The sequence below is a fragment of the Scyliorhinus torazame genome, chromosome 22 (assembly GCF_047496885.1).
Source record: "Scyliorhinus torazame isolate Kashiwa2021f chromosome 22, sScyTor2.1, whole genome shotgun sequence".
In the NCBI taxonomy this organism is placed as follows: domain Eukaryota; kingdom Metazoa; phylum Chordata; class Chondrichthyes; order Carcharhiniformes; family Scyliorhinidae; genus Scyliorhinus; species Scyliorhinus torazame.
The window spans coordinates 112,205,254-112,218,569 of NC_092728.1; the positions used below are offsets into that span (position 1 = coordinate 112,205,254).

General features: G+C 48.4%; 1 protein-coding gene across 1 annotated transcript in view; it reads left to right on the top strand.

Moving 5' to 3' along the window:
* The window catches only part of LOC140398876 (guanine nucleotide exchange factor VAV2-like), a 400,989-nt gene extending 391,719 nt beyond the window's left edge, over positions 1-9,270 (top strand). The window contains 1 exon segment of the mRNA XM_072487820.1: positions 8,519-9,270. Within this exon segment, the coding sequence (XP_072343921.1) occupies positions 8,519-8,566 (48 nt within the window). The 3' untranslated portion in view covers positions 8,567-9,270.
* The last annotated feature ends 4,046 nt before the right edge of the window (positions 9,271-13,316 follow it).

Here is a 13,316-nt window from a genome sequence, read left to right on the forward strand (position 1 = left end):
ATTAATATCCCACCCAGTCCAATCCCACTTTCCCCGCATCCATAAATATCCCACCCAGTCCAATCCCACTCTCTCCTCACTCCCCCCACCCAGTCCAATTCCACTCTCCCCTCACTCCCCCCACCCATTAATATCCCACCCAGTCTAATCCCACTCTCCCCTCACTCCCCGCACCCATTAATATCCCACCCAGTCCAATCCCACTTTCCCCGCACCCATTAATATCCCACCCAGTTCCATCCCACTCTCTCCTCACTCCCCCCACCCAGTCCAATTCCACTCTCCCCTCACTCCCCGCACCCATTAATATCCCACCCAGTCCCATCCCACTCTCCCCCACACACCTCGCACCCATTAATATCCTACCCAGTCCAATCCCACTCTCCCCTCACTCCCCTCACCCGTTAATATCCCAGCCAGTCCAATCCCACTCTCCCCTCACCCGTTAATATCCCACCCAGTCCCATCCCACTCTCCCCCGCACCCATTAATATCCCACCCAGTCCAATCCCACTCTCCCCTCACTCCCCCCACCCATTAATATCCCACCCAGTCCCATCCCACTCTCCCCTCACTCCCCCCACCCAGTCCAATCCCACTCTTCCCCCACCCATTAATATCCCACCCAGTCCCATCCCACTCTTCCCCCACACTCCCCGCACCCATTAATATCCCACCCAGTCCCATCCCACTCTCCCCCGCACCCATTAATATCCCACCCAGTCCAATCCCACTCTCTCCTCACTCCCCCCACCCAGTCCAATTCCACTCTCCCCTCACTCCCCCCACCCATTAATATCCCACCCAGTCTAATCCCACTCTCCCCTCACTCCCCGCACCCATTAATATCCCACCCAGTCCAATCCCACTTTCCCCGCACCCATTAATATCCCACCCAGTCCCATCCCACTCCCCCGCACCCATTAATACCCCACCCAGTCCCATCCCACTCTCCTCCACACTCCCCGCACCCATTAATATCCCACCCAGTCTAATCCCACTCTCCCCTCATCCCCCGCACCCATTAATATCCCACCCAGTCTAATCCCACTCTCCCCTCACTCCCCGCACCCTTTAACATCCCACCCAGTCTAATCCCACTCTCCCCCTCACTCCCCGCACCCTTTAATATTCCACCCAGTCTAATCCCACTCTCCCCTCACTCCTTGCACCCTTTAATATCCCACCCAGTCACAGAATGTTTCTCACGGAGTTTATGTGTTACTGTTCTGGAATAACAGCCAGACTAAGATGGTGGATACATTTCCTCCCTCTGTTTGCATTTTTATGACCCAAAGTACTTTTGTTGACATAATTAATGAACCTTGTCTCTGCACTAATCCCACTAAAGTTTCTGGTGTGTTCCCTATCCCTATTCTTCCAACATACGTTGCTTCACAGTTTTCTTCATTAAGTTGTATTTTCAGCCATACCAGATTAGATGTGTCCCCTGCGGTCTTTCATGAACGTGTCTCAATTTGCCACAACCCAGGTTGGTATCGGCTTGTTAGAATTCCCAGCGGAATCATTTTACATAGTGTGTGACCTCACACAAAGTCCTGAGCCTTTATTCTGAAAACCTCACACTAAGTGGGGCATTATCCTTATCAAAACGCTCACATGTTACCAAAGCATATGCGCCAAATCTGCTGCATTTCCACAGTGGCACAATGGTTAGCACTGCTGCCTTTCAGCGCCAGGGTCCTGGGTTCAATTCTGGCCTCGGGTGACTGTGCGGAGTCTGCAATTTCTCCCCATGTCTGCGTGAGTTTCCTCCGGGTGCTCCGGTTTCCTCCCACAGTCCAAAGATGTGCAGGTTAGAATCATAGAACGTAGAACAGTACAGCACAGAACAGGCCCTTCGGCCCTCGATGTTGTGCCGAGCAATGTCTGAAACCAAGATCAAGCTATCCCACTCCCTGTCATTCTGGTGTGCCCCATGTGCCTATCCAATAACCGCTTGAAAGCTCCCAAAGTGTCCGACTCCACTATCACAGCAGGCAGTCCATTCCACACCCTAACCACTCTCTGAGTAAAGAACCTACCTCGGACATCCCTCCTCTGAACCTTATAGTTATGCCCCCTTGTAACAGTTACATCCACCCGAGGAAATAGTCTCTGAACGTCCACTCTATCTATCCCCCTCATTATCTTATGAACCTCTATTAAGTCGCCTCTCATCCTCCTCCACTCCAAAGAGAAAAGGCCTAGCTCCCTCAACCTTTCCTCAGAAGACCTATCGTGCAAACCAGGCAGCATCCTGGTAAATCTCCTTTGCACCCTTTCCAATGCTTCCATATCCTTCCTATAGTGAGGTGACCAGAACTGCACACAATACTCCAAATGTGGTCTCACCAGGGTCATGTACAGTTGCAGCACAACCCCGCAGCTCTTAAACTCAAGCCCTCTGTTAATAAACGCTAACACACTATAAGCCTTCTTCACGGCTCTATCCACTTCAGTGGCAACCTTCAGAGATCTGTGGACATGAACCCCAAGATCTCTCTGTTCCTCCACATTCCTCAGAACCCTGCTGTTGACCCTGTAATCAGCATTCAAATTTTTTCTACCAAAATGAATCACCTTGCACTTATCAGGGATAAACTCCATCTGCCATTTTTCGGCCCAGCTCTGCATCCTATCAATGTCTCTTTGCAACCTACAACAGCCCTCCACCTCATCCACTACTCCACCAATCTTGGTGTCATCAGCAAATTTACTGACCCACCCTTCAGCCCCCTCCTCCAAGTCATTGATAAAAATCACAAATAGCAGAGGACCCAGCACTGATCCCTGTGGTACACCGCTGGTAACTGGTCTCCAGTCTGAAAATGTTCCATCCACCACCACCCTCTGCCTTCTATGTGATAGCCAGTTACTTATCCAATTCGCCAAATTTCCCTCTATCCCACACCTCCTTACTTTCTTCATGAGCCGACCATGGGGAACCTTATCAAACACCTTACTAAAATCCATGTATCCGACATCAACTGCTCTACCTTCATCTACACACTTAGTTACCTCCTCAAAGAATTCAATCAAATTTGTGAGGCAAGACTTACCCTTCACGAATCCATGTTGATTATCCCGGATTAAGCTGCATCTTTCCAAATGGTCATAAATCCTATCCTTCAGAACCTTTTCCATTAACTTACCGACCACCGAAGTAAGACTAACCGGTCTATAATTACCAGGGTCATTGCTATTCCCTTTCTTGAACAGAGGAACAACATTCACCACTCTCCAATCCTCTGGCACTATCCCCGTGGACAGTGAGGACCCAAAGATCAAAGCCAAAGGCTCTGCAATCTCATCCCTTGCCTCCCAAAGAATCCTGGAATATATCCTATCTGGCCCTGGGGACTTGTCGACCCGAAGGTTTTTCAAAATTGCTAATACATCCTTCCTTCGAATATCTACCTCCTCGAGGCTACCCGCCTGTATCACACTCTCATCCTCAAAAACATGGCCCTCTCCTTGGTGAACACTGAAGAAAAGTATTCATTCAACACCTCTCCTATCTCTTCTGACTCCATGCACAAGTTCCCACTACTGTCCTTGACCGGCCCTAACCTCACCCTGGTCATTCTTTTATTTCTCACATAAGAGTAAAAAGCCTTGGGGTTTTCTTTGATCTGACCCGCCAAGGACTTCTCATGCCCCCTCCTAGCTCTCCTAAGCCCTTTTTTTTAGCTCATTCCTTGCTATCTTATAACCCTCAAGCGACCCAACTGAACCTTGTTTTCTCATCCTTAAATACGCTTCCTTTTTCCTCTTGACAAGACATTCAACCTCTTTTGTGAACCATGGTTCCCTCACATGGCCGTTTCCTCCCTGCCTGACAGGGACATGCCTATCAAGGACACGCAGTATTTGTTCCTTGAACAAGCTCCACTTTTCATTTGTGCCTTTCCCTGACAGTTTCTGGTCCCATCTTATGCTCCCTAATTCTTGCCTAATCGCATCATAATTACCCCTCCCCCAATTATAAACCTTGCCCTGCCATATGGCCCTATCCCTCTCCATTGCTATAGTGAAAGTCACCGAATTGTGGTCACTATCTCCAAAGTGTTCTCCCACAAACAAATCTAACACTTGGCCCGGTTCATTACCCAGTACCAAATCCAATGTGCTCCCCCTCTCTTGTCGGTCTATGCACATATTGTGTCAGGAAACCCTCCTGCACACACTGTACAAAAACTACCCAATCCGAACTGTTCGACCTATAGAGGTTCCAATCAATATTTGGAAAGTTAAAGTCACCCATGACAACTACCCTGAGACCTCCAAACCTATCCCTAATCTGTTTTGCAATTTCTTCCTCCACATCTCTTACTATTTGGGGGCCTATAGAAAACTCTTAACAAAGTGACCGCTCCTTTACTATTTCTAACTTCGGCCCATATTACCTCAGTAGGCAGATCCCCTTCGAACTGCCTTTCTGCAGCCGTTAAACTATCCTTGATTAACAATGCTACTCCTCCACCTCTTTTACCACCTTCCCTACTCTTACTGAAACATCTATACCCCGGAACTTCCTACAACCATTCCTGTCCCAGTTCTAACCATGTCTCCGTAATGGCCACAACATCGTAGTCTCAAGTACCAATCCACGCTCCAAACAAAGAACAAAGAAATGTACGGAACAGGCCCTTCGGCCCTCCAAGCCCGTGCCGACCATGCTGCCCGACTAAACTACAATCTTCTACACTTCCTGGGTCCGTATCCCTCTATTCCCATCCTTTTCATGTATTTGTCAAGATGCCCCTTAAATGTCCCTATCGTCCCTGCTTCCACCACCTCCTCCGGTAGCGAGTTCCAGGCACCCACTACCCTCTGTGTAAAAAACTTGCCTCGTACATCTACTCTAAACCTTGCCCCTCTCACCTTAAACCTATGCCCCCTAGTAATTGACCCCTCTACCCTGGGGAAAAGCTTCTGACTATCCACTCTGTCTAATGCCCCTCATAATTTTGTAGACCTCTATCAGGTCTCCCCTCAACCTCCTTCGTTCCAGTGAGAACAAACCGAGTTTATTCAACCGCTCCTCATAGCTAATGCCCTCCATACCAGGCAACATTCTGGTAAATCTCTTCTGCACCCTCTCTAAAGCCTCCACATCCTTCTGGTAGTGTGGCGACCAGAATTGAACACTATACTCCAAGTGTGGCCTAACTAAGGTTCTATACAGCTGCAACATGACTTGCCAACTCTTATACTCAATGCCCCGGCCAATGAAGGCAAGCATGCCGTATGCCTTCTTGCCTACCTTCTCCACCTGTGTTGCCCCTTTCAGTGACCTGTGGACCTGTACACCTGGATCTCTCTGACTTTCAATACTCTTGAGGGTTCTACCATTCACTGTATATTCCCTACCTGCATTAGACCTTTAAAAATGCATTACCTCACATTTGTCCGGATTAAACTCCATCTGCCATCTCTCCGCCCAAGTCTCCAAACAATCTAAATCCTGCTGTATCCTCTGACAGTCCTCAATGCCATCCGCAATTCCACCAACCTTTGTGTCGTCTGCAAACTTACTAATCAGACCAGTTACATTTTCCTCCAAATCATTTATATATACTACAAACAGCAAAGGTCCCAGCACTGATTCTTGTGGAACACCACTGGTCACAGCCCTCCAATTAGAAAAGCATCCTTCCATTGCTACTCTCTGCCTTCTATGACCTAGCCAGTTCTGTATCCACCTTGCCAGACCCGCTGTGTTCAGCAACTTCTCCCTGTCTGCTCTGCCTCAGAGCTACACTGTCCCTATTCCCTAGTTCTCCCTCAATACTCTCACCTTCTGACCTATTGCTCCCGTGCCCACCCCCTTCTGTTCACCGACCTTATTCCGGATGCTCATAGAATCATAGAAGTTTACAGCATGGAAACAGGCCCTTCGGCCCAACCAGTCCATGCCGCCCAGTTTTTACCAGTAAGCTAGTCCCAGTTGCCCGCACTTGGCCCATAACCCTCTATACCCATCTTACCCATGTAACTATCTAAATGCTTTTTAAAAGACACAATTGTACCCGCCTCTACTACTACCTCTGGCAGCCCATTCCAGATACTCACTACCCTCTGAGTGAAGAAATTGCCCCTCTGGGCCCTTCTGAATCTCTCCCCTCTCACCTTAAACCTATGCCCTCTAGTTTTAGACTCCCCTACCTTTGGGAAAATATGTTGACTATCTACCTTATCTATGCCCCTCATTATTTTATAGACCTCTATAAGATCACCCCTAAGCCTCCTACGCTCCTGGGAAAAAAGTCCCAGTCTATCCAGCCTCTCCTTATAACTCAAACCATCAAGTCCCGGCAACATCCTAGTAAATCTTTTCTGCACTCTTTCTAGTTTAATAATATCCTTTCTATAATAGGGTGACCAGAACTGCACACAGTATTCCAAGTGTGGCCGTACCAATGTCTTGTACAACTTCAACAAGACGTCCCAACTCCTATATTCAATGTTCTGACCAATGAAACCAAGCATGCCGAATGCCTTCTTCACCACCCTGTCCACCTGCGACTCCACCTTCAAGGAGCTATGAACCTGTACTCCTAGATCTCTTTGTTCTATAACTCTCCCCAACGCCATACCATTAACTGAGTAGGTCCTGGCCTGATTCGATCTGCCAAAATGCATCACCTCACATTTATCTAATGCATTAAAGTAGACTCACTTCAACCCACCTTTCTGTCTGCCGGTACACTCCTGCGACCTTGATACCCTCCTCAGTACCTCACTACTCTCAACACTGGCTTCTGGGACACAGCTCGTTTTCCCAGCCCACAGACAAATTAGTTTTAAACCCCCCCCCCCCCCGAAGAGCCGTAGCAAATTTCCCTCACAGGATATTGGTGCCCCTCTGGTTCAGGTGCAAACCGTCCTGTCTGTACAGGTCCCACCTTCCCCAGAATGTGCTCCAATTATCCACGTACCTGAAACCCTCCCTCCTACACCATCCCTGCAGCCACGTGTTTATCTGCCGTCTCTCCCTGTTCCTCACCTCACTGGCACGTGGCACCGGCAACAAACCAGAGATGACAACATGGTTTGTCCTGGCTCTCAGCTTCCACCCTAGCTCCCTAAATTCCTGTTTTAAATCCCCGTCCCTTCTCTTACCTATGTCGCTGGTACCGATGTGTACCACGACTTGTGACTGTTCCCCCTTAAGGATTCTGAAAACGCGGTCCGAGACGTCACGGACCCTGGCACCCGGGAGGCAACATACCATCCGTGAGTCTCTTTCGCTGCCACAGAACCGTCTGTCTGTCCCTCTAACTATCGAGTCCCCAATAACTAGTGTTCTCCTGCTCCCCCTCCTTCCCTTCTGAGCCACAGGGACGGACTCAGAAGGAGACCACTTGGCCCATTGAGTCCGCACCGGCACCTGGAAAGTGCGCCCCACCCAAGCCCAGGCCTCCACCCCATCCCCGCAATCCCACCTAACCTTTTGGACACTAAGGGGCAATTTATCATGGCCAATCCACCTAACCTGCACATCATGGGACTGTGGGAGGAAACCGGAGCACCCGGAGGAAACCCACGCAGACACGGGGAGGACGTGCAGACTCCGCACAGACAGTCACCCGAGCCTGGAATTGAACCTGGGTCCCTGGCGCTGTGAGGCAGCCGTGCTAACCACTGTACCACCGTTCCGCCTGGGTGGATTGCCTGCTAAATTGCCCCTTCGTGTCCAAAGTAGGGTTACAGGGATAGGGCAGGGGATTGGGCCTAGGTAGGGAGCTCTTTCGGAGGGTCGGTGCAGACTCGATGGGCTGAATGGCCTCCTCCTGCACTGTAGGAATTCTATGATTCCATGATTACCCGCTGTTAGTGTGCCAGTGAATTGTATCAGGCAGGTTCAGCTGTACCGGCCTCTACAAACCTTTGTGGCTCACTTGTTAACTCATCACTGAGCAATTGTTGAGCAATTTTATCCTTGATTCCCGACTCCAGCAGCTTCCTGAGGATTGATACAAACTCACCTGAGTTTAAGGTCATAGGACAGTAACTCCCTCCACTCACACAGACACACACCTCCCTCAGATACCCCACCCCCTTCCGGCGCCTTCCAACTCCCACCCCTCATTGCGCACACACGCGTGCTCACACATGCACACCCACATGCACATACTCACACACACATACCCACCTGCGCAGACCCCTCTCACACACCCACCCACCCACCCACACACGCACCTCTCCAGATCTCTCTCTCTCACACACACAGACACACACACTGTCCTCTCCGGACCTCTCACGCAAAGACGCACACAACCGGACACTGATGTGTAAACATACTCTTGTGTATGAATATGACCCTGTTCTCACGATGGCCATAGACACGCAATATGGGGTGGGGGTCACTGGACACAGCACAAACCCTGTCAGAAATGGGGCAAGTGGGTTTAATTGTTGACAGCACACGACTTGTATCACCCATTGAGCCCAGGCTACTGATTGGCTTCTTGGTTGTATGTCTGGTGATTTGTTCTTTTTCCGCTGACAGATTGGCTGGTTTCCTTCAACATATGTTGATGAGGAGGGACTGCCGTGATTGGTCGCTGGAACGTCACCCTCTCTGCCAGAAGCTGTTCATTTTGCACACCCAGGGCCCAGGATGAATCCCTGCTTCCCGCTGGCTGAAGGCACAGAGCTGTTAACCTTACTGCTTTTTGCTAATGACTCTTTTAATAATTCTCAGATTGATTATCATAAGATTCCCTCCGTTGTATATAAATTCCTTTTTCAGAACAACCAGAGTTAGAAATAATTTTTAGTAGTGTGAGCGGGATGTGTGTGTGGGGGGGGATTTGACGAGGTGGGGGAGAATGTGTTTGTATATGAGCTGTGAGTGTTACACTGCTGTGAAAATCCTTTCTAAAAATCATTTGTAATTATTTTACCAGGTAGCAATGCCACAATGTATGTGAATATTTTAAAGAATGATTTTAGGCTGATGCCAGTGTATATATTTGGGTTCATTGTGGGTTAAATGGAATTAAAATTATCACTCAATTTGTTTAGATATGAATTGAAAATGTAAATTGGTACCATTTTTTGCACTGGCTGGCACACAGAAAGCAGCTGGTTTGGAGCGTTGGAGAATCTCTGTTGCTGCTTGAAGAACAAAAGCAAGACGAGGACATTAATACAGGTCACCGAGCTGCTTTCCTGACTGGAAAGACCAAGCAGACTGTGACTGTGATGCAGACTGTACAGGTCACACAAACAGCAAATAAAAACAACTGTTTACTTTCATGTTCTCAATGTTGTGATTGGGCAGAATCCAGTGTTTCAAACTTCTAAAGAAGACAGTTATGGGGCCAGAAATCAGATTCTGACACAATTGCCTTAATCTGTGCCCATCGTGAAGGGATTGACTGTCGTGAGGGCTGCCCCCAGGTCAGGAGGTACTGAGGCTAACTTTAATACCCAACTAACAATTAGTCAAAGATCAATACATGTCAGAGTGGAGGGTATAATTCTCCAGGTTAGTACCACAGGCAGAAGATTGATATACAAGTTAGGAGCTCCTGGAGTTTGGGGTGATATATCAGTTTGGTTAATGGACAGGAAGCAGAGAACAGGGATGAATGGCGCATTTTCAATTGGCATCTGCAAGAATTGGCACTGGGACCTCAGCTAGTTACAATCTTTATCAATGACGGAGACAAAACGACAGAGAATCATGTATCCAAGTTTGCTGATGATGCAATAGGTGGGAATGTAAGCTATGAGGAGGACACAAAGAAGCTGTGAATAGATCTAGACAGATACGTGTGTGTGGGTAATAAGGTGGAGGTTGACTATCGCGTGGATAATGATAAAGTTAGGTCAAAAGAACAGAAAGCAGAATATTTTTAAAGATTTGAAACCTGGAATACTGAGTGTCTTGGGTTACAGGAAGATACAGACGGGCTGGTCAAATGGGCAGAAAGGTGGCAGATGGAATTTAACCCGGAAAGTGTGAGGTGATCCACTTTGGAAGGAGCAATTTAACAAGGAAGTATACTGTGAGAGGTCCGACACTGGGAAGTTCTGAGGAACAAAGGGACCTTGGCGTGTTTGTCCATAGATCTCTGAAGGCAGAAAGGCAGGTTAATAGGGGGGTGGAAAAGGCAAATGGGACACTTGCCTTTATCAATTAGGGCATAGATTACAAAAGCAGGAAGGTCAGGTTGGAGTTGGACAGAACTTTGGTGAGGCCACAGCGGGAGCACTGTGTGCAATTCTGGTCGCCACATTATAGGAAGGATGTGATTGCACTGGAGGGGGTGCAGAGGAGATTCACCAGGATGTTGCCTGGGATGGAACAGTTAAGTTCTGAAGAGAGGTTGGACAGGCTTGGGTTGTTTTCGCTGGAGCAGAGAAGACTGAGGGGCGGCCTGATCGAGGTGGACAAGATTCTGAGGGGCACAGACAGGGTGGATAGGGAGCAGCTGTTCCCCTGAAGGGTCAGTCACGAGGGGGACACAAGTTCAAGGTGAGGTTTAGGGGGGATTTGAGGAAAAATGTTTTTACCCAAAGGGTGGTGAGGGTCTGGAACGCACTGCCTGGGAGGGTGATACAGGTAGATTGCCTCTAAAAACTATCTGGATGAGAACTTGGCACGTCTTAACATTCTGGGATTAGATAGACCGGTCAGGTATTTTCATGTTGGTGCAGACTCGATGGGCCGAATGGCCTCCTCGGCACTATTATTCTGTGACTCTGGTCATTCTGGAAAAAGCAACAAACTGCAAAGGCTGAAAATCTGAACTAAAAGACACGGCATTTGTGATGAAAGAACTTTGATTTATAAAGAAAAGAAAGAAAGAAAATTACAGCACAGGAACAGGCCCTTTGACCCTCCCAGCCTGCGCCAATCCAGATCCTTTATCTAAACCTGGCGCCTATTTTCCAAGGATCTACTTCCCTCTGTTCCCCGCCCGTTCATATATCTGTCCAGGTGCATCTTAAATGATGTTATTGTGCCCGCCTCTACCACCTCCGCTGGCAAAGCGTTCCAGGCGAATGTGGCGACTAGGGGCTTTTCACACTAACTTCATTGCAGTATTAATGTAAGCCTACTTGTGACAACAATAAAAGATTATTATTATAAAATTCACCAACAATATTGACATGTTTGGGAGATCTTATGGAATTCCTTAAACTTGAGAAAATTAAGTTTGCCCTTGGAAGCTCAGATGGGAATTCTGGGTGAGATGGAAGCTGTTCTTGTCTCTATTTACACATCTTTTGTTGCCAGTGGGTAAGGGGAGGGGGGGGGGGGGGGGTAGGGGAGATTGGATAAGGGGGAAGAAATAAAGGGACTGGTTTAATAGAAATAAGAGAAAATCTCTCAAATTGGGAGAGTTATATTTTATCATTTATTAATTGTTTATATGTCATAGATTATCATAGAGTTTACAGTGCAGAAGGAGGCCATTCAGCCCATCGAGTCTGCACCGGCTCTTGGAAAGAGCACCCTACCCAAGGTCAACACCTCCACCCTATCCCCATAACCCAGTAACCCCACCCAACACTAAGGGCAATTTTGGACACTGAGGGCAATTTATCATGGCCAATCCACCTAACCTGCACATCTTTGGACTGTGGGAGGAAACCGGAGCACCCGGAGGAAACCCACGCAGACACGGGGAGAACGTGCAGACTCCACACAGACAGTGACCCAAGCCGGAATTGAACCTGGGACCCTGGAGCTGTGAAGCAATTGTGCTATCCACAATGCTACCGTGCTGTTATGTATATTCATTATTTGAATAAAAGTTTATTTAAAAACAGATCCAATCACCACCTGTTACTAGGCAGAGCACAGCCTTTGGGGCCAATTCAATCAAACTGAGTTATCACTGATTCCCACCCATCTGCAATCACCAGTCTAAACCAGCACAGCCTTCCGGATTCTTCTGTTTGAGTTAAAGGCACAGGCCACTGCTTCCTTCTGCTTGAAGATACAGGCTGGCTTAATGACACATGTCCATAAATCATCCATCAATCAAAAATCTAACGGCAAAAATAAGAGAAAGGGAAATAAACAAGAAGGACCCTTTTGTAACAACCGCCCCCCCCCCCCAATAAAATGTGAAACTTGAAGGCATGGACATTTCATTATGAGGTATGCAATACATAAATCACAAATGCATATCCATCCAAACTATCCCCATTATACAAGTTCCCTTCCCAGTCTCTACATTGCCACCGAGTCGTGACAAAGCATTCACAATCACATTATACCTCCCAGGGATGTGTACAATTTAACATTGAACTGTTGTAATAATAAACTCCAAAGGAATAATCTTGCGTTCTGGGTTTTAAACTGTTCCATAAACGCAAGTGGATTATGGTCTGTGCAAACTAAACTTTGCTTATTGTCATGTCGAACATCTACCTGTAAGTGCTGCAGTGCTCGTAGCAAGGCGAAGGCTTCCTGCTCAATGGCGGAATACCTTCTTTGGAACGGACTGAGTTTTCCCCAAAAATATCTCACTGGCTTCTCTATTCCTGCATCAAGTTCTTGTAGTAACACTGCCCCCACTCCCAGGTTACTGGCATCTGTGGCCATTTTAAATGGTCTGGAAAATTCTGCTGAGAGCACCAGTTTGTCCACTAACCTGGCCGTCAGTTCCTCAAACTCTACTTCGCGTTCTGTGTACACAGCGGTTTCACTTGTTTCTCCAACATGCATTCTATTTTAGTCTGTAACTGAGCCTCTCGCCATGGTTTGAGTCGAGACGGATGTGGCTTTATTGGTTCCGAGTTTCCTATGTCTACATTGTGGCCATCTAAAATGGCCGCCCACAAAGGGTAATGGGAATTATGGGCAGGTTGGGACACGGACGGTACACAGCCCCTGTGTATTGTGCAGAGGGAAACCAGACCTGTACAGAAACTCACACCTGCTGGAGGTCAATCACTGATTTCCCCAGGACAATGGGACACAGATTGAAACGTAGCAACAGTAGCAGACTCGGGAGCGCCTATTTGCCTTGTATGGGAGTGCTCTACGCGGCCTCCGCGCGCGATGGGCCGAGTCCCGCCGGAGCTGTTCACGTGTGCTCCTACCTCGGGACCTCGGCGTTCATCCTGCGGGGGCGACCTGGCGGGGGGGGAAGAGGGCATCCGACCCCGGGGGGGGCCTCCACCATGGCCTGACCCTCGATCGGGGCCTAGTGATCAGTGAGCCGGCCTAGCCTGGTGGGGGCCTATGTTCCTCCGCGCCGGGCCCCTGTAGCTCTCTGCCATGTTGCGTCGGGGCCAGAGCGCAGAAGGAAGCTAGCATGCATGCACATGCGCAGACCCGC